This window comes from Triticum urartu, chromosome 2A, assembly GCF_056163025.1.
Source record: "Triticum urartu cultivar PI428250 chromosome 2A, HENAU_Tu73, whole genome shotgun sequence".
Taxonomy (NCBI): Eukaryota; Viridiplantae; Streptophyta; class Magnoliopsida; order Poales; family Poaceae; genus Triticum; species Triticum urartu.
Window position 1 is genome coordinate 696,504,617 of NC_141874.1, and position 20,187 is coordinate 696,524,803.

Below are 20,187 nucleotides of genomic sequence, written 5' to 3' on the forward strand. Positions count from 1 at the left end.
ACGCGCATCGTTGTTATCCACAGTGACAAGGAGTGAAACATCAACAATGAGGGACGCCGCTGGATATGATAGCCTGGCTTATTAGGGATGATAGACTACTCATATCAATAAGAAATTCCTTTTTTTCCGGGAGTCCATTCAGACAGAACTCCAGACTTAAGCGTGCTCAAGTAGGAGTAGTTTCAGGATGGGTGACCGACCAGAAAGTTGCTCCCGGGTGCGCACGAGTAAGGACAAAGTGCGCAGAAAAGACTAGTATTGATCTGTGGGGACAATCTAGATCCCGCCAGGAGTAACGACCACCGGCGGGTGTGTCCGGAGCGTTACACTGGATAGCAAACATCGTCGGGTGGGAGGAGGACAAGTGCATAGCCATAGCCATAATGATGACCGGAGCTTCCACCGCCTTCTCCCTGACCTCCATCACCATTGTAGCCGCCTCCTCCAGCGCCAATGCCGGTGACAGCGACTAAGGCTAAGGCTCTTGCCACGGCAATGAGGAGGGTGCCAATGAGCAGGGCCAGGAGAGCCGTGAGAGTGGGGTGGTTGGTAAGTCAATATGACAGAAATCCACAACCAAATCCATTCATAATGAGCCCTCGCTGATGCCTTCTTTTGTCTATGTTGCTTTTGACAAATATACATACATACATTGCCTCCAACGGTCTCAACCATACACATGCACAACATTAATATATCAAGCAAACACACTTCCCTGGATTTCCCTTTTTTTTTACATTTTTTCTAGCAAGAGAGGAGGAAAGAAAGATGATTTATTGATTAGATGAGTTTTGTGGGAAGGCGGTCCCGACAAACTTGAGGAAACGCTCCGAGTAGAATTGAGGTTCAACTGCAGATATTGACAAGGGGTTATACTTATACTTGATGGACTTGTATGCATGCTCAATCTTCTTTGTCATGTTGTACTTCTGCAGAATATCAATGATCCCTATGTAGAGCACCACATCATACATGTGATGGAGTGATTTGCTGCCTTCTTCTTGTTTCTCTTCTTTCTCCGCTCTCGCCGGCATGTTGACCCCTAGCTGGATGGGGAGCCTATTCAATTTCACAACAAATTCAATCATCTCAGATCATACATTTAGCATTGGAAGAACATGAGGATGGAACAACAGAAATCAATTTGTAATGACCTTCCTGTGCCTGGAATCAGAAGATCTACTTCCTCGAAACAACCCGACGGCGCACGCAGGCGGCTCCCCCTTACGTGCGGGCCAACAGCATCTGAACCATTTTTGTCACTGCCTCGCTGCACCAAAATCAGCCCGCCTCGATAATTATAAGCGGAATCCTCCTCCGCGGCATCTGCGTTATTGATATCAGCAAGCAAAACATGCTATTGCGAAATGTGTTATTTGGAAAACATACTCAGAGAAATAAGATATAGATTGCATTCTTACCTGCTTCCGAAAGAATGGTTAGTTTATCTGGCAAAATGCTTTCAGGACATGATGATCCTATTTGTAGGTTTCGACGAGCCCGGTAATGGAAACCAAGAAGCAAACTGTAATCCATTATACTGTGGTTCCTTAGAAATTCGCTATCGATTTCAATCTGCCTACACAGAATAAGAACATAGCATGGTTGTTACAAAGATAAAATGGTCATGAGAATAAGCTGTTTTTTCTCAGTGAACATGCTTACTTAAGCAAAGCATCCCGCCAAGAAGGCTCGAGATAAAATGAATAGTTCAGATCCAAATCTTTCAGTGTCGTGTTCTCGTCAATTTTAATTTTCTCCGTAGAACGGCCCAAAGACGAACCTTTCAAATCAAATCTTCGATGAATTCTAAGTTCTGTGCAGAACATGTTGCCCATCACTACAAATCGAAACTGCATATACAACAAAAACAAAAATACACGATTAAGTTTTTACCATCATTTGAAAAGTAGCTAGAATATGAAATATCAGATCAGACAACTAATATCATTTTAAGATGAAGGAAATAAATATATGCCGTTAAAAAAAATATAAGAAGCTTTAGACAGTCTCTGCAACATTGACTATCAATTGCAACTGTGATATGTCATCGGAAGTCGTAAGATAATAATTATTCTATTTTTGAGTTGCCAAAATAATTATATTATTAAACCACTTCTCTTGAAAACCCAATAGTATTATTTTGACATGAACTAAATAAGAAGGTTTTGTAGGCAGTACAGTACTAGTCGAAGTTGTATTTTTTTGATGAATTCTAAGACTCTATTCTTTAAATGAGACAATAGGGAGTTCAAGCAAGAGTTAATAATGTCACTACCTTTTGACCGCTGGAAGGTCTCACCCTGTGGAGGCCAAAAAATTTAGTTACAAGTGTATTCTCATAGGTATGGACATGACGATAATAGTATGGAAGCATACGCAGAAGAACCTGCATGATGTCAAGTAAATATCAATGTTGTACATGTAAGAAAATGGGCAAAAAGGAAAAAATTGATTCAAGTGCAAATATGATTCATTAAGTGAACTAGGAAACTGGTTCAGATAAGCTAACAATTCTGGATCATTGAACATATCCGTTTTGGATCAAGTGTTGGGTGAGACATGCAAGCTCCAGATCATTTGAATCTTGCTATTGCTATTAAGAGCTGGAATTGGTAGAGAACCTGCACTTCTGATTTCCGAAGAGTCTTGATCATAAACTGGTCATCTTGTGATGAGAAAAAAATACTCCCGCTCTTTCCAGGAGAAGATAGCTCCCTAAGTGCATCACTTCCACTAATGGAAATCATGTAATCTGCTGTATCAATCTTGAACATCTCCCTCAAATTTCTATAATCAAATTCTACCAAGAAATTAGTCTTGTTATGTTCTGAAAAATAAAATACTGCAAGGGTGTCTCACTAGCTACTGAAACAAATAAATTTCAAATTGTGTGAGTTAATAAGCATTGAATATCGATCATTGCAGAACAATATTCAGATTGATTGCAACAGGGTAACACTTCAGCCATTGAACTACTCAAGTTACTCGATGACATCCTTATAATTTTTTTTCTTGTGTTAAGCTAAGTTATACGAATGTACTAGATCAACAGAAGAACATAATTTTTTAGATAATGAAAAGAACACATGCTGACCAACAATATACTCATGTTGAATGAAAAGTGAAGTACAAACCTGAAAACCATTGGGCAGTAGTCCTTCCACTTGAAATCTAGAGCACGATGTGAAGGAGTAAGCGGCGATCCGTTTTTGGGGAAGTTCATCCAGAAATTTGCTTTGGGGCCAAAATCAGAAGCTCGCACTTCACGCTCCTGAATCGGAGTAATCCTCCCAACTGTGTACCTGAGTAGTAGGACCAAGGTTTTTGATTCTGGATGCAGAAGAATATCTTATGGGGCACCAAGGTATCTGGTTACCGCGGTAAGCTAAAAATACCGGGCAGTTCCCAAACGATTTTTTAATGAATTTGAGTCTGAAAAAAATTCAGCCAAATTCATTCACATTTTAAAATTCGTTTTTTTCCTCGGTAAGGCAATTTCCCGTGGGGCAACGAGATGTGCGGTTACCGGGTGGTAACCGAATTTACCGCCCGGTAACCAAAACCTTGAGTACAGGCGTGCAGCCACATTCAACCTTAATTAGAGACAGTAACACTCTCATGTCGATAAAGGAAACTAAATTATCGGGTCATAGCTAGGCTTCATAGGTCACAGCAATGTATAGAAGGAAACTGTTGAAAATTTAGATTGGGATGCCTTGTACGGAGTATCAGTCTCAAAATAAGTGTCTCGAGCTTAGTACAACTACAGAATTAGTTGAGGGATAACTAATTCCGTACCGAGTTATGCATTACCTGATTCCAAGTTGCAGACAGAGCATCAGATCGTAGCTCCGGTGCCCTTTAATTATCGTCTCTCCAGGCCTTTTGGCATCCTTCACCTTCCTGCTCCGTCCAAGTCTCGGTTTCTTGGACGACGGCGAATCCGGGAGGCTCTTATCCAGCACGACCTCGCTGATCAGGACGCCCTGCGCGTACTCCCTCTCGAGTATCTGGGAGAGGGAACCAGCCGTGTCTTCACATTTCAGCGTTTTCCCAGGACCTGCAGGACCTCCGGTGACCACCCCGACGGCCACTCCGATGGCCGCGCCGATACTCCGGCGTCTCTGCAGGGACGGCCGCTTCTTCATCGGAGGCCGCCCGAGGCCTGAGTTCCTCCTGGACAAACTCGCATCCGCCTCCGCGGGCTCTGGGTCCGCGCCGGCGCCGAAGGAGACGTCGGGCAGCACGCCCCTCTTCCTCAGGTCGTCGAGGCGAGCGGCGGGAACCCTGCGGCGCTCAGGGTAGAAGGTGCCTTTCCCGTCCTTGAGCCCCCTGCTCCAGGTGCCGAGGTAGCACCCGCCGCCCTCCCAGGTGTACAGCCCGTAGCCGTGCGCCACGCCGGCGACCCAGTTCCCCTGGAACGAGTCCCCGGTGCTCCACGTGAGGACACCTTTGCCGGACATGAGGCCGTTCCTCATGGTGCCGACGTAGCTGTTGCCGTTGGCCCACGTGTACCTGCCCTGGCCTTCCATCTGGCCCTGGACCCAGGCGCCCTGGTACACGTCGCCATTGGCGTGCGCCTGGAGCCCGAGGCCGTGCTTGCGGTCCAGCTTCCACTGACCCTTGTAAGAGGACGAGGAGGAAGAGCCGGCGGCGACGTGTGTTCCTTCGCCGTCCATGAAGCCGCCGGAGTATTCGCCTTCGTAGACGGCCCCCGACGGCCACTCCGTCCTTCCAATGCCGTGTCTCATCCCCCGCCTCCACCCGCCCTCGTACACGCAGCCGCTGCCTGACCAGACGTACCGCCCCGTGCCCTCCGGTACTCCCCCCGACAGCGTGCCGGAGTAGAGGTCGCCGTTGGGTAGCGTGAGCTCCCCGGCAGAATTTGTCAACGAAGCAGCGGCATCGGGATGGCTTTGATGAGAGCGCGCTGGGGGGTTGCTGCTGGCCGCAGGGGCTGCTGTCCTGCGTTGCATGCTAATCAGGTTGTCCTGCAGAGGAATGCGAAGTTAAGAGAGAGACATATTCATACATGAATCGACAAAGAGTTAATTTGGTTTCAGGTTGAACATGCATGCAAGTTGACCTTCTTGTAGGAGGTGTAGCTATAGTGATGTTGTAACTTGTAGTGCTGGTTGATCTTGATATGTGTGCGTATGTATGAAATCAAGAGTGTTATTAATTGTCACATCATAGGGGCGTCGCGGTGGCTCTGATGAGTCCCGATTACTACGTAGAGTACCTACTACATGAGTTCCGATTACTACGTAGAGTACGTACTAGCTTAGCAGTGGATCTACATGTGAGTCGACTGGTTTTTCCTCGGCCCTTGGATTAAAATCCAACGGCTGGGCCCAACTCTTCTCCCATCCTTGCCTCACCTCCCGCCGCTCGCCACCGCTCACCGCCCCGTTCATGCTTCCGGCGAGGTTGCTACATAATCTGAGGGACAATCCAAAACTGAAAACCACCCCATCGCACCTAAGAACCCATGTCCCAGTGTGGCTACACGTGGTATAGGGTTGCTCATCCCGCCCGGTGTCGTAGAAGCTAAAATGAAACTCTCACATACACATGCTCTGCAAGGAGGCTAGCTCGCTAAATGATACTCTTTGTCCCATAACAGTAACATCTTATATTATGGGATGAAGGGAGTACATTCTTGGCTGATGAATCCACAAGTACTCAACATTCATCGGCTACCTGCTAACGTTATGGGCGTATTAGTGGTTCCTGGCCTACGCGGACGGTGCGCGGCAGGCGCATCGTCCCCGTCTCCGGGCAAGTTCACTATCTTCTAATCCGAGTCACGGTAAAAAAAAAGGCCCCACCCCGCACCTAGGAACCCCTCATCCTGGCCAACGTCGGCAACGCCGCTGCTAGCCATGTCGTCCCCGTCTCTGGCAAGGCCCTGACGAGGGCCTCGCTTCGCATGTGCCTCTGCCCTCATCTTCTTCTCTGCGAAATCGACTTAGCAAAAAAATTCAGGCAGCATGTAAATATCAAACGCGCAAATTTATGTACTCCCTTGGATCCAAATTAATTGAGGCAATATCTATACAAGTCTTTATATGATTTGTATAGAGGTTGCATCATTTAGGACCTCTTTGATTAACAGGATTTTAAAAACGCAGGAATAGATAAAAATATAGGATTGAAATGGCATGCCTATTTGAATTCGATAGGATTAGTAAGGATTGTTTGATGCCACAAGAAAACAAAGAAATTATAAAAAGAGGTATGAATGGATGTTAGATTCCTATGAATTGTAGTACAAAAGATTTGATAGAAAAAATTCCTATGGGATCCAATCCTATTAATCAAAAGACCAACATTGAAAAATATCCTAAGGATTTCAATCCTCCGAAAATTCTATAGAATTTCTTTGAATCAAATGAGCCCTTAATTCGGACGGAGTAGGAGGGATGCCCATGTAGAGCAGGCAGAACAAGGATCCATGATCCATCCGTGCAACGGTGCAAGGATATAAGGAATTGAAGAAACACGATGTGCTCTCAGCCAGGACAGGAGCGAGAGAGGATAAATCGAAGGGAATCAAGAGAAAACGTAGAGCTATGACTATGAACAGCAACGCGAGAGGAGGGAATGGATCAAGGCCCGGCGGCGAGAGATGGATGAGTGAGTTGGGTTGCTTTGCTTACCGATCGATGGATGCAGTTGCAATGCGGCGCCGCGCCACAAAGAGCAAGGAGAAGGAGAAGAAAACTCTCTGTACGCTTCTCGTCTCTTCTCTTCTCTCCTCCCCTCTCCTCTTTTTCTTGTGTGTGTATGGTATATACTGCTGCATGGGATGGGTTGCTTGGAAATGACAGTGCCTGTTCATGGCTGCCAGCTGCTGCTGCAGTTCCTGCATAGCAAACGTGACAAGACAATTCGATCTTACCAGTCTATTCACTGTAGAATTTGTTTATTTACTTACCGGTGAAGCAAGCAACTGGCCGAGCTGTTGCACATGGCGCCATGTGAGAAGATGTGACCGCTAGCCCTCTTCTCTGTCTCTCGACTTCTTCTTGCTCGCTACTGGTGAGTAGTATGAAAATGCAGTAGGTACGTACGCGCTGGCTGCTCCGTCACCTACGGCTGACAGCCTGCTCACAATTGATATACTACATCCTGCTACGTACGATCTTCACCCTTGCCGACGTGACGAAGTATTTCCATGATTGGTTTGCTGCCAATATTTGGCTAGCCTAATGTCGGTATTGTCAAAAGTTGCCAATACCAAGACTTATCAGATATTGGCATCTTTATGTGAGACAACTTGGTAACGAAGAGACTGATTGATTTGCTACTAACATTTGGCATTGCCAATATTTAGCAAAGTCAAAAAATTTGATAACCTTTTGTGAGATTGGCTTGGTATGCAATCAATCTCTAGCCAACATTTGGCAGTTGTTTTGGGACAAAATACTTCACCTCCCGCGTGTCTCCGTGCATGCAACCGTCTCCATCCACATCCCTCGAGTTGCATCGCTTGGTTCTAGCTCTAGAGAAATGATCGATCCGAGCGTTCCTTTAAGGCTAGGCCCAAAGGTGCTTTAAGATCGTGCAGGTCAAGATTACAGAGCAATTCAGGCAACCAAACAGGCCAAAACTGCATCAAACGCACTCGTTTACTTTACTTTTTACTCTTTTTTTCCTTTGAGAGTTTACTTTACTTCCCTGTATGCCACACCATGCATGTGAAAAGCAATTCTACCATGCATGGGACATCATGTGCATGAATTACCATTCGTGATTGCTTTGACTGTCATGCTATTTTCTTGCCTTTTTTTGAAATTTTCTTATTTCAAAGCATTACATTGAGTATTTCTTTCTGTTTTACTCCATCCCTTTCATAATAATTGAAGTTCTAGGGTTTTCCCAAGTTAAACATTTTCAAGTTTGACATAGTCTATAGAAAACCCGCAAAGCTCTATGGTATCAAATATATTTAATATAAATATTCATTTCATAATGACTAACGAAGTAAATTTGGTTTTACATGTGTTGATATATTTTTATATAGACTTTCTCAAACTTAATGAATTTTGGCTTGACAATCCTAAAACTTCAATTATTTTGAAACGGAAGGAGTATTGTGTACCATCATGTATCTGCAAGCCTGGTAAAAAAATATGTTTTTTATCCATATAAAATATGAAGATACATGTTGAAATAAGAAAAAATACAACCAGATATTTTGAAACGAGATAAATTTTGACAACAACCAAAAAAGTAGCATGAATCTCAAAGCAACCACGGACGATGGATCAATGCAAGGTATATCCCGTGAACGGTAGATAAACCACTCTCCGCCATGAATGACGTTCCCAAGTAAATATATATACGCCTCCTTATCAAGAAAAGAGATACCCTCTCTCCGAAAGTCCTCTTATGCTCCCGAGCTCAAATGAGCTTAGGATGAATAGTAAAATAAGAAGGAAAAAAATCAAAAAATTTCATGAAATTAAGAAGAAGAAAATGTGGCAAACTTTGAAAAATGTTTGAGTGCTTGAAAATTTTCATCAAGAAATGAAATTCATAGAAGTCAATGCTAAAACAAAATCTGTACTCCAAAACGCTTTCAAAAAATAGCATTTTTAGAGCAGCAATTTTGTTTTCCTTACCACGACTTTCACAAATATCATTTCATAATAAATTTTGCAAGCACCCAAAACATTTATCAAAGTTCGTCACAGAAAAAAATCACTTTTTTTTAATTTTACTGTTCATGAAAAGCATTTGAGCTCCGGAGCAGATAGTAGCATCCCTCTCCCTCTTTATTTATTTTTGGTTTGTATATTACTCTAGACCTGGGTTACTTGCATGGCTGGATGCATTGTTCTTGGACTGTGGGGCAACCTCCAATTAATATATCCTTGCCACACCATACGGTATGTGCGGTAAGCAACTTCATATTTGAAATTGAGCTATGATTTGATGCTTTTGGTCGTTAGATTAAAAAAAAGTATCCTTTCCAATATGCATTGGTGCGGATGGTAATACATACACCAGATAGAAAAAAACTTTTAAAATTATACATAGAGTACAAAGGAACCGAAAGGAGTATATATTGGGAGTACACGAATCAATCAATCAGAGCATACTGGGAGTTTTTATTTTATTCTCTTCCTCCTTATCAACAAGCTAGATAGGTGAATAGATCTACAGTGGTGTATCTTTTCGTGGCGGTATAAGCCCATAACTAGTCAAGTGGCTAGCTAGAAATAGAAGAAGAAACTAAACCTAAAATGCTAGTCCATACTTGTATATCTTTTCGAGGCGCCTTAAATTTAGGCTAGAAATAGTAGTAGAAGAAGAAAGCCAAAAGCTGCTACTACAATGTTTTCCCTGGTCTACAACAGCGAAAGGTAGGAGTATCGCCTGTGCACTACTTCTACTTTAATCAATCAGATTGTAGCGCCCTTTTCGACAATTAAGACTGTAAGCACAGCGCTAGATTGAGCATCAAAGGTCACATAGTACAAGGCATCTATCACATGACCGATTGAAATCATCTGTGATCTAATAGCAAGCTACTACTACTACGTGTCTAGCTAGCTAGCAGCCAGCCAGGTGCACTAATTGGGCATATTAAAACAAGGAGAAGAAGGTGTTGCCCATACGCTAAGCCTGATCAAAACCTATATATAGTATGATTGGGACTGATCGGAGAAGATTAATCAAAGTCCTTTCGTACGCCCACTAGGCGCGGCGTTCGCTCGCGCTGCCTCGAAAGTCGCGTGCATTGCCCGTGGCCACGGTCGATGTGACAACGATCTGCTACTGCGTAAGTAATAGATAGACTGATTAAACAAGGAGATGGATGATGCTGCATGCGTACACGCGTCCTGTGGGTGCGACCAAGAACATATTTTACTGTGTGCATGCATGCGTGTACGACTGAGTCAAATTACTGTTAATTTTGTCCTTGCATGTTTCGTCCCGGCTAAGTTACCCCCAGACTTGGGTTTTACCGGTTGCAAATTTGTCAGCCGCAACAGGTACGCAAAATGATACGGGATAATTTCAAATTTGTCAGGTCTGAAGGCCATCAATCTGCCGGACTATGAGAAAATGATGCAGAGAGGAGCGAGAAATTACTCACCGGACTTGGCTAAGCCTAGCGGTGGAGGAGATAAAACACGGCAGAGGGGATCAGGGAGGCTAACCCTATATGCCCCTAGTACCGCTCATATAGTGTGCGATGGGGTGCTTATCCGGTGCGTCCGATATGCAGTGGCTCTTTAGGCCAAAAAGAGGCCTAAAGTTGTATATCGGCCAGAATCTTTTGGGCCAGAGGTGTTTTAGGGAATCTGCTAAAAATGCTCTAAGATCGCCGTTGATTAACAACACGGGTGCAAACGGCGGTGTGGCCGCTAGGACTGGAGATGGGGAGCGGGGGACGGCTGGAGGCGCCTCATCTTAGCCGGTCGGTGAGGCGGTGCGTGACAGTGCCCACCCACTAGCCACGGGTAATGAGAGCCGGTAGTTCGGCTGGTGGTGTAGGGGGTAGGGGAGAAAGTGTATTTTGGGGAAGTACGGTGTTCTGGTGACCGGGCTCCATGGAGGCAGAAAAAATTGAAAAAATTAAAAAAATTTGGTTTCAAAAATATATCTAAAAAAGCATGTATATGGGGATGAGATGTATATATGTGTGTGTAAAAATTCAAGATAAAATAACTTGAATTGTGACCTGTACAAATACAAATTTATGGATTCTGAGGACGAACGTATTGCTGAAAAGCCATGGATTTGTTTTTTTTCTTCTGCACAACTCTCATTTCAGCGTATTGCATCATGAAAATTTACGCACATGTGCATTATGTCTTCATGTATATCTGTAGTTTTTTCAGATTTTTTTTTGAAACGTAAAAATATGAATTTTGACAAGTATTGATTTTTTTTAAGATGGCCTCCAAAAACAATTTTCGGCATGTGGGCAACTATTTCCTAGGTACTCACTAATTTGTCTGTTTGGTTTGGGATCCACTAGATTGATCGACTACACTAGACAGCTAAGCTTGTAGCCTTTCCCCTCCATTACCCCAATCTGTATCAGAAAGAAGGAAACAAAGAACTTTTATCAACCCGGCCATATAGCTAGGTAGTAGCTGGGCATATATTTCTTTTCCATCCAACTACACCGGCCCATACACTACACCACTTTACTTTATTGTACACTAGGTGCCAACTGAGCATACATGGAAAGTTGGAAACTACAAGGATGTGTATAGTCACATCATTGCCGAGATAAAGGATGCAGCTCGTGTGCAGGGACACATCATCTTTCGTCACGAGAGAGGGAGGCTGAGATAGGGAGGCTAACAGAGAACCTCCCAATCATTTGTTCAGGACTCCAAGGAGGCCCTTTGGCATATGATCATCATATTACTGAGATTATAACTTTAATGGTGGATAGGAAGTTTATTTCATAGAAAATTATTAGGGATCAAAATAGGGCTGGCGGCTCTGTGCTCCCAGAATTTTGATATAATTTTTATTACATTTGGGATTTTTTGTACTGTCGATGAATTTTTATAGTAGATCTGGTCCTTTTCGAAAAAAGAGAGCACACCACGGCGTTTTGGTTGCACCAAGACCACCATGTATTGATAATTTTTTACCACTCGACTGTATATCTATGATATCAAAATAAAACTCCTTTTACCCGACAAAAAATAGAGAAGATCATAATTTCGTCCGTGCTATGCGATAATGCCCTAACAAATTAACCAAATTAGATAGTCCATGTCCGACTTTCTTCTTCTTTCCACACTAGCAAACCGCATTAGCTATCTAGCTTAGAGCATATCTAGTAGATCCCCTAAAAAGTCCTCGACCCGAAAAATTTCGGCCGATATGCAGTTTTGAGAGTTTTTTTTCGCCTGAACAACCACCGCATATTAGCCGGACCCGGATAAAAATATCCGGTGCACCGGATAAGGATCCCCTCTTCCACTATATGAACGGTACCGAGGGGACATATAGGTTTAGCCTCCCTGATTCCCTCACCGCGTTTCATCTCCTTCGTCGCTTGCCTTAGCCAAGTCAGGCGAGCAATTTCTCGCTCCTCTCCGCACCATTTTGTCAAAGTCCGGCAGATCAATGGCCTTCGAATCTGGCCCTGACCGTGGGGGGGGGGGCACATCGGGGTGGGTGGGAGCCGTGGGGGTGTGCCTCCGAGCAAGCGTGCCTGGCACCCATTGCCGCCGCAGCCTCACGCGCACGATGCAGAGCCCAGAAGGTCGAGAAACACTGTGCCGTGGAGTGACGAGGACGACGAGTGCAAGGCGGCGTGGTCCAAGCAGGCACGGGACCGTGGCCGCCTCTCCTGGAGCAGTGGGAGGGGGTGCTCGGCGGCTGGGATGTGCTCGACAAGCACATTACGCCATATGTAGTGCGGACCCACGAGACCATGGCGGCCCTTTTGGAGGCCAAGAAGGCGGCGACAATCGGTGACCTAGATGCTATGCGCCTTTGGGAGGAAGCGTGGGAGGAGCACATGTTTGTGTGGGCGTAGCGCAACTCCGCTGTGCAGTTCTACCTCAACATCGAGAACACCCCGCATCGCAGCGAGTTCGATCCATGAAGCCTAGGGTTTAGGGTTTCATTTATCTAGGGTTTGGTTTGTAATTTGTATGAACTCTCTCTGTTGTTCGTCTCCGTTTGTGAACTATGTTTGATGAACTGTTGCGCGATCTCACTAAACAAATTCTCGTGAGTAGTTTTTTGAATTATCGAATACCATATTGTGTATTTGTTCCGCCTGATGAAATTGCAACCCGTAAAACCAGTTTCGCGTGATTTTAGGGGATTCGCTAAAGATGCTCTTGGGTATATTGCCCCTCCCTTCCATTCCTTCAGCATGCATGCGTCTACAAATTTTCCTTTTTCTACTATATATAACTAGCTAATCCATCAATCTTCTGCATGCATGCACCATGCACACAATGCATACGTATTAAGCCCGATCACATGCATCGATCACATGCGCGCGTGTGTTCTCTTGAAATCTAACAGTTCAGTTCAGTTCAGTTGCCCGCTAGCTATACCTAGGCTATAAGTTTCATATTGGCAATGAGCTCGCAAGATGTCCTGTTTGGACATCAAAATCCGCTATGCATATATCACTGCAACTACTACTTTTATTCACATGTCACCACATCAAAATGCTCCGTGGAAAGGGAAGCTTGTGGTGCATCGAGGCTAGGACACAACCTGCATTGGGCCCCGATTGCAAGTGGGTGGCCCATTTGTGAATGGTTGTCGGGCCCAAGTGTAGTTATGAGTGACGTGTCTATGTCCCTTTGCATCTCACGTGACGCTAGTACTACTTTGTTACCTGCTGGGAGCATAGTCATCTGCCTCTGTGGTCGACCTTGTGTGTTTGAATTTCCGGTAGCACACATGTCACATGTAACTAACACTGTATTTTCCGTCACATCTGAATTATGCCTCCAACAAAAGTGAAGGACAGCACCATTGCAAGAAACAACACCAAGCCCAGTAATAACTAAAGCCCACAGCCCAGTGGCTAGCCATGATAAGACCACCCAGAATGGTGCGGCAAAGCGCGTGATAACTTCTAGCGATTGATCGATATCAACTATAGCACTTAATACTTAAGCTACTCGTAGCTCATGTTGCCGACATGTGATTTTTTTCGAAAAGGGGGATTCCCCGGCCTCTATATCAGAACGATGCATACGGCCACATGTTGCTGACATGTGATAGGTAGAAAGATGTTAGGGCGGTGATTTTTGTGTTCTTAAATCGATCTCAAACATAGAGAGAGGAAGAAATGGAATTACTATATGAATGCCAGACATTTTGATCAATTCGTATTAAGTTGACTACTTTTCGTTCTCAAATTGTGGTTGTCTGTTAGAGATTTCTAAGACGGAAAAAAATGAGTTGGTTGTGGACTGAAGCTCCGGCAAGCTGGAGCGATCACTCCATTTCTTTTTGATAAATGATTCCATATATTAATATCGAGAAGATATCAATTACATCATGCCTCTGCATCAACATGACTCACGATCTAACATCGAGGATGCACACAACTAAATTCTTACAAAAGGGAGAGGAAAAAAGTCACCAACAAAACAGCTGCAACAAACAACAACAATAACCATCAATGATGACAACCTTAGATACTATGATAGGTGCTCCAACAATGACATCTCCAGGAATAGAACGACGCACAATTGTCTCTATCGCTGGACCGAACCACTAGCGCCTGATCAAGGATTTTAACCACGAGTGCCCGAGATCTATTGATAGATTTTCATTGGATTAGAATCCCATCAAAAAGTGAGTGGAAAAATCTACCCGGGGGACAGGATGATTAATGGAGTGCTTTTGGTGAAGAAAGTGCACTTTTGTTGCTGAATATAGAGTTGAGCCAACCTGGAAAGTAAATATCTGCAAGGGTACTAGGGCACACTTTTGTTGTGGAATAAAGAGTTGAGCAATCCCATGGCCGACGTGATCTCACGATCAGCTCAGGTGGTGCCTACTAGCTATCTAGCTAGCTGGGCCAGATGTTTGTTTCATGCTTGTTGGAAAGAAGCCATCCACTTCAAAGGTCGTAGCTTGATTGGTACGTGCTCTACTTAATTAACTACTGGTAATAAGCTACCTCCTGCTGCCGACATGTGGTACCTTCGCTTGATAGATGAGGAGTAGTGATTATTCTTTACCTTGTAGACAAACGTAGACAGAAGAAGATTTTTTTTTTCTTTTTTTCTTTTTTGAGAATCGACAGAAGAACATGTGGAGTTGCTGCACATATTGCGGCCGCAAAGCTGTCTGTCGGAGTTAGAAAAGAGAGAGCGGCTGAGCCAGCCCAGCCGAGCCCATATTCAAAGCGTGACAATACTACACCCCTCCTGAATATCACTGGGGGGCCTCTTCCTCACCCTGTTTCCAATCCCAATACTCCACATTAGCAAATACGTAAAATCCTTATAAGCTTTAGTAGGTCTAGCATTGCTCTTCAAAGCGGGTGAATGAATTCAATGCCGGGCACACCTTACTGACGGGTAGGTTCTATTTTAACCACGAATACTATATTTGACTTGTCGCGAGTATAGCTTCCGCTCGTTAAAGCGTTTTCTTCACTCATAGTAAACCGGGCCGGCCTGTTTCATGTTTTTTTTCAATCGCTGGCGACGTTCAATTTTTTGTGTTTGATGACTACTTTTTCATACACATTGTACATTTTTGGTATATACCAGGATCATTTTTATACACGTTTAGCATTTTGAAATATATAATTAACATTTTTTGATGCATTGTCAACATATTTTTAAATTTATGTCTTTATGTTCAATTTCTTTATGCAAGTTATACATTTTTCGTATACATCACACATATTTTTTTAATACATGATCAACGTTTTTTATACACATTGTATTTTTTGTATATATTACAAACATTTTTTCTATACACACTTAACACTTTTCAAATGCTTGATTAATATTTTGCAAAACTTGATTAATTTTTTTCGAATGCTAGATTAATATTTTTAGATTAGATACATGATCAAAATTTTCATACACATTTTATATATTTTTGTATACATCAGAGATATTTTCTCTATACAAATTTAACATGTTTCAAATCCTTGGTTAATATTTTTTAAATTTTATGTAATTTTTTAGAATATAAAAACAGAAATAAGAATACAAAAGGAAAAAATATCAAACAAAAATGAAAAAAATACAGAAAAATTATGCATGCCTCTCTCGCGTGCTGAAGTGGCCCAATTAGGGAGACGCCTGAAGCGAGCCAATGTTCTGTCTCGCTTGAAGTGTGGCATAGCCGCGCCCTTATTTAAGGCTAGTCATAGTGAGAGTAACTTAGGTAGTAACATAGCACACTTCGAGAAATTTTTGTTTATGTGGCATGTAGTTAATGAGAAGTGGTAACATAATATGTTATGCTTTCCAAGACAAGATGAGTCTACAAGCCATTAAATGAAGCTACATATGATACTAATAGTATGTTACTTTACACTATAAAGATAGTAACTTAGATTAGTGTTATATGCATGACACTAGTATAAGTTACTCCCCACTATGACCAGCCTAAGGCTCGTTTGCGTTGACCTTCCCGCTCAACATGAGCGAGCTGATCGGACAATTAATGCTAGGAACTGTAGCGGTTCAGTGGGGGAGCGGCTATGTATGGCCTGTTGGGCATTTCCTATACGACACTTGATGCGGCGGTTAAAGGCATCGGCGCAAACAGGTGCGCACTCTCTAACCTCTATCGATGTTGCATGGGTGGCCCATTTTTTCTGTCAAATTTTCAAATGGGGGGGGCACGGGATTCGCACCCGACACCTTTCTTCCAATGAGAACCCCACTAACCACAACGACGTCTGAACCCTTGTGCCCACTTAATTCATTTTGTCCTTTTAATCTTTCTTCAGTTCACAGCCGATTCTTCTTCTTCTTTTGATATGCTTTTTTACCAGTTTTATTTTGTTTTTTTCTTTATTTCCCTATTTATTTTATTTTTTGCATTTTATTTATTTATTTACTTTTCTTTAATTTCATTATTTTTACAAAATGCACGAACTTTTTAAAACATTAATTATTATTTTCAAATTTGAGAAAAAAAATCAAAATTGATGAACTTTTATGTAAAATCGATGAGTATTTTTTTAATTTTTGATGAACTTTTATAAAATCCATGAATTCTTTTCAAATTTGTGAATTTTTTCATAAACTATGATTTTTTTTAAAAAAATGAACTTTGTTTGAAATCCATGAAACTTAGTTTTCAATATCGATGAGCTTTGATCAAAATGTACAAACTTTGTTGAGACTCCGGATTTCTTTTCAAAATTGCGTTTTTTTTTAATTTGTGAACTTTTTTTTCCTAAAATTTTATTCAAAACTGTGAACTTTTTTGAATTTATGATTTGTTTTAGGATAGTTTTGTTTTTTCCTTGTTTTTATTCAAAACTGAATGGTTGACTGGTCAACCATCAAGCAGTTAACCGCTGCCCGATGAAGTGACTGCATCCCGAGCGAGGGATCGCGCGGAACCAGCCTCCGTTGGGCGAGGCCTAGGAACCTTCACGTGAGTGCCACAAAGCAGATCAGGCGCTAAAGGCGCCGTATAGGACCTCCCGGCGTGCTCACAGTGTCTAATTGTCGACACTTCGCACAAAGACAAGCGCATCGAGCGATTAAATGGACCAGCCCATTCTACAACTACGATAAGGTTTTGGGATTGTTCTGCAAGGTTCCTGAACTAGTTTTCCACTCCGGTTTTGGGATCCTTCTAAAAGGTTCCTGAACCGGTTTTAGTTGTTACGCTGTTTAGTGCTTAGTTTTTCTTTTATTTCTTTTTCTTTATGTTTTTTCTAATTCATTTTATTTTCAGGTTAACTTTTTAAAATGTTTGTGATTTAAAATATTTTTAATTATTTTTTCGAAAATGTTTGTTCGCTTTAAAAATGTTTGGAAATTTAAAACAATCCCATTTAAAAAAAGATGTTCAGAATTCAGTAAATTTTCCAGTTTTCAAATTTCCTTCATAAATTCAAAAGTTCTCATGCTTTTAAAAAATATTTGAGTATTTTCAGATTTCTTTTTAAAATGTTTCAGAATGTTAAGAAACATTCACATTTTCTTAAACTTGTTCAAAATTTTGAAAATGTTCTTGTTTTCAATTTTGTTCACGGATTCAAAAAAAATTGTGTTTTCAAATTACTTTCAAGAATTGATTTTTTTTTCAAAAACATCAATTCACTAAGGTAAAAAAAGATCTACAGCGCAAAAAAAAAGAACTTCTCCAAAGTGTTGCACGCTACACCTGCTAATGGGTTGGCCCGATCTGGCTTCCCTAGGAAGTCTCAACTGAAGTTTTGTTCGTATTTTGCAAGAAATATTATGAATAGCCCTTCCGAGCTCGGTCAAGCGTACCTAGCAGCAAGATTTTTTTCCATAGTTTAGTTTTCAAGAAGGTTTTTTGTTTTCAATTTAAAAACCAGAAATGTTTTAGGTGAAAACATGAACAATTTTGAAATGTTTGTAAATTTTATTTTTAAAAGCGATCTTATTTTTATTAGGAAAATAATAAATTTTAAATTTTAAATTTGTTTTAAAAAACATATTTTGAAAATTTCGAACATTTTAAAAGAAAAATAAAACTAAAAAAGAGAAAGGAAAAACATAAAGATAAACCTAAAAAACTCCTTCTAGAAGGTTCCCAAAGCAAATAAATAATGAGAGGAACCTTCCTAAAACTGCTATGCATATAGTAAGCCAGGATAGCTAAATGTGTTGGCGCAAATTGCATCAGTCCTTAGTTGCCAATGTGTTTGTGCCGCAACTTGCCATAACGAGCTTCAAATTGAGAACACTCAGCTCAGGCTTTGTCCGGTTGCATCCCCTCCTTACGGAATTGGAGGGGATTTAAGGGGTTTTGACTTGTAGGGGATTTACCCCCCCCCCCCCCCCCCCCCAATCGCTGCCAATCCCCTTCAATTCTGTGTCAATCGAACAGGCCATGGGCCATGAATGTTGCCACGAGAAGCCACCCAGTGGGTTGTCCTCATTGGAGCGGTAGCCATCATCCAAGTTTGACATGCTCATGACCCAAAGGAACCACTAGTCGCTTGCTTCCCAGTTCCAACCGGTTGGCGAGCTCACCATCTACTCTACGGTGAGTGCACTATCGTGTTTGAAGAAGATATACACCTCAGACGAATCAACAGAACAAGAAACGAAAGCAAGACAAAATGCGTGCACGGTTGTCACAATAGGTAAAACACGAAAGCCTTCAATTTGCAGCCAAGCATTTCTACAATGTAAGATAGAACCACATCCTCATGGCAAACTGGTTAGATATTATAATAGAGTTCATTACCGCTGGGCTTAGCACAAGTGACATGGACGATGATAGCATATTTTTCTCTCCTCGAGAAGGAGAGTTTACCCGGCCTCATGCACACAGTAAAAAACAACGATAACATCTAACTTAGAGATCATAATAAGACCGAAAGAAACACGTTGATCTAATTTTAAACTGCATCACCATAGATGTATGTGCAGAAATGCGCAAAATAAATCTCACGACAAGATGACGGCATGAGCCAAAGGTACCGAAGGTATACCTAAGCGTTGAGTGCTTCCTCAATCTCCAACTTGATTGTGTTAGTCGAACGTCTCAAGTGGTCAGGTTGAGGGAGGGGGTGTCAGTTGTAGTAACCAACAAAGATTTATAAGCCCGCATCTACAGGGCCGTGATCTTGTTTGGTTGGGCCTAGTATAGTCCAATCCATGCCCATCATTTTGATTATTTTTAATAAAACTAACTTTTTAACTCGGGGCAAACTAACTTGACTCAACCATTGTGGTCGTCTTCCCTCACTCCATTGCGCCCATCAAACGGAAAATAAGAAGATAACCTTCCATCCATCCATATCTCACCGACGATGATATTAAGAACGTCCTACCGACCACTTCCTCACCGTCTTCCCCCCTTCTAGTGGTGGGCGTTGCGTCTACAAGACGTAGGAAGTGTTGGGTACCACATCAAACCTCATGCACACTCCTGCTCTTGGCACCACCACCTCTTCGCCCCTCGTCCTCTTCCAAACTCCCCCCACTTACGTACATGTCTTACACAACTAATATCCACCCTTGGTCGCCTTTGCCAGACTCTTCGGCATCATGACATACATTGCTCGATTACAAGCCTTCTTGAACCGAATTAGTGATCCGCATGACGTGGTGTGTCAAAGAGATCATGCATTCCAAAGTAGGCCCTAACATTCTACCACAATTTGAGGAATAAAAATAAATCATTCTTTGAATATTGCATTGGCCATCTCCACTACCAAAACATCTTTTCATCACAGTCGCATGTTCTACTGTGCCGATGAGACTGTCGACACCTCTTCCTTGACCATGCGCTCACAATTTGGAGCCCCCCCCCCCCCCCCGGCGCGCAATTGTGCTTCGTATGTCTAGTACATCGATGCCGAGTTGTGGGCTTATCCGCTAATGGCATTACTCCCTCCTTGTCTTATGCAGAGAAGCTCAAGTCGATCGTCGCTTTCTTTTGGGAGATCTAGAAAAGCAGGAACACTAGGGTCTTCAGCAATGAGCACCCATTCGCGAGCTACGCCCGTCGCAACATTGTTGTGGACATCCT

General features: G+C 42.6%; 1 protein-coding gene across 1 annotated transcript; it reads right to left on the reverse strand.

Moving 5' to 3' along the window:
• Positions 1 to 585: 585 nt before the first annotated feature.
• Positions 586 to 7,089, reverse strand: LOC125539812 (phosphatidylinositol 4-phosphate 5-kinase 9). Its single transcript, XM_048703330.2, has 10 exons — positions 6,944 to 7,089; positions 6,666 to 6,871; positions 3,817 to 4,994; positions 3,138 to 3,305; positions 2,625 to 2,790; positions 2,279 to 2,389; positions 1,666 to 1,853; positions 1,422 to 1,579; positions 1,155 to 1,326; positions 586 to 1,059 (listed from the first exon to the last, which is right to left on the reverse strand). Exons 1-10 carry the CDS (start codon positions 6,984 to 6,986, stop codon positions 774 to 776), a joined length of 2,676 nt encoding a protein of 891 aa, XP_048559287.1. The 5' UTR covers positions 6,987 to 7,089; the 3' UTR covers positions 586 to 773.
• Between the last annotated feature and the right edge of the window lie 13,098 nt (positions 7,090 to 20,187).

What these genes read in the sequence shown, in the direction of transcription:
- LOC125539812 (XM_048703330.2), bottom strand. Translation starts at nt 6,986, where the DNA reads ATGGCGCCATGTGCAACAGCTCGGCCAGTTGCTTGCTTCACCG. An exon ending in GCAACTGCATCCATCGATCG is followed by an intron (nt 4,995 to 6,665) that starts GTAAGCAAAGCA and finishes ATTCCTCTGCAG; the next exon opens with GACAACCTGATTAGCATGCA. An exon ending in CTGATTCCAGGCACAGGAAG is followed by an intron (nt 1,060 to 1,154) that starts GTCATTACAAAT and finishes GAAATTGAATAG; the next exon opens with GCTCCCCATCCAGCTAGGGG.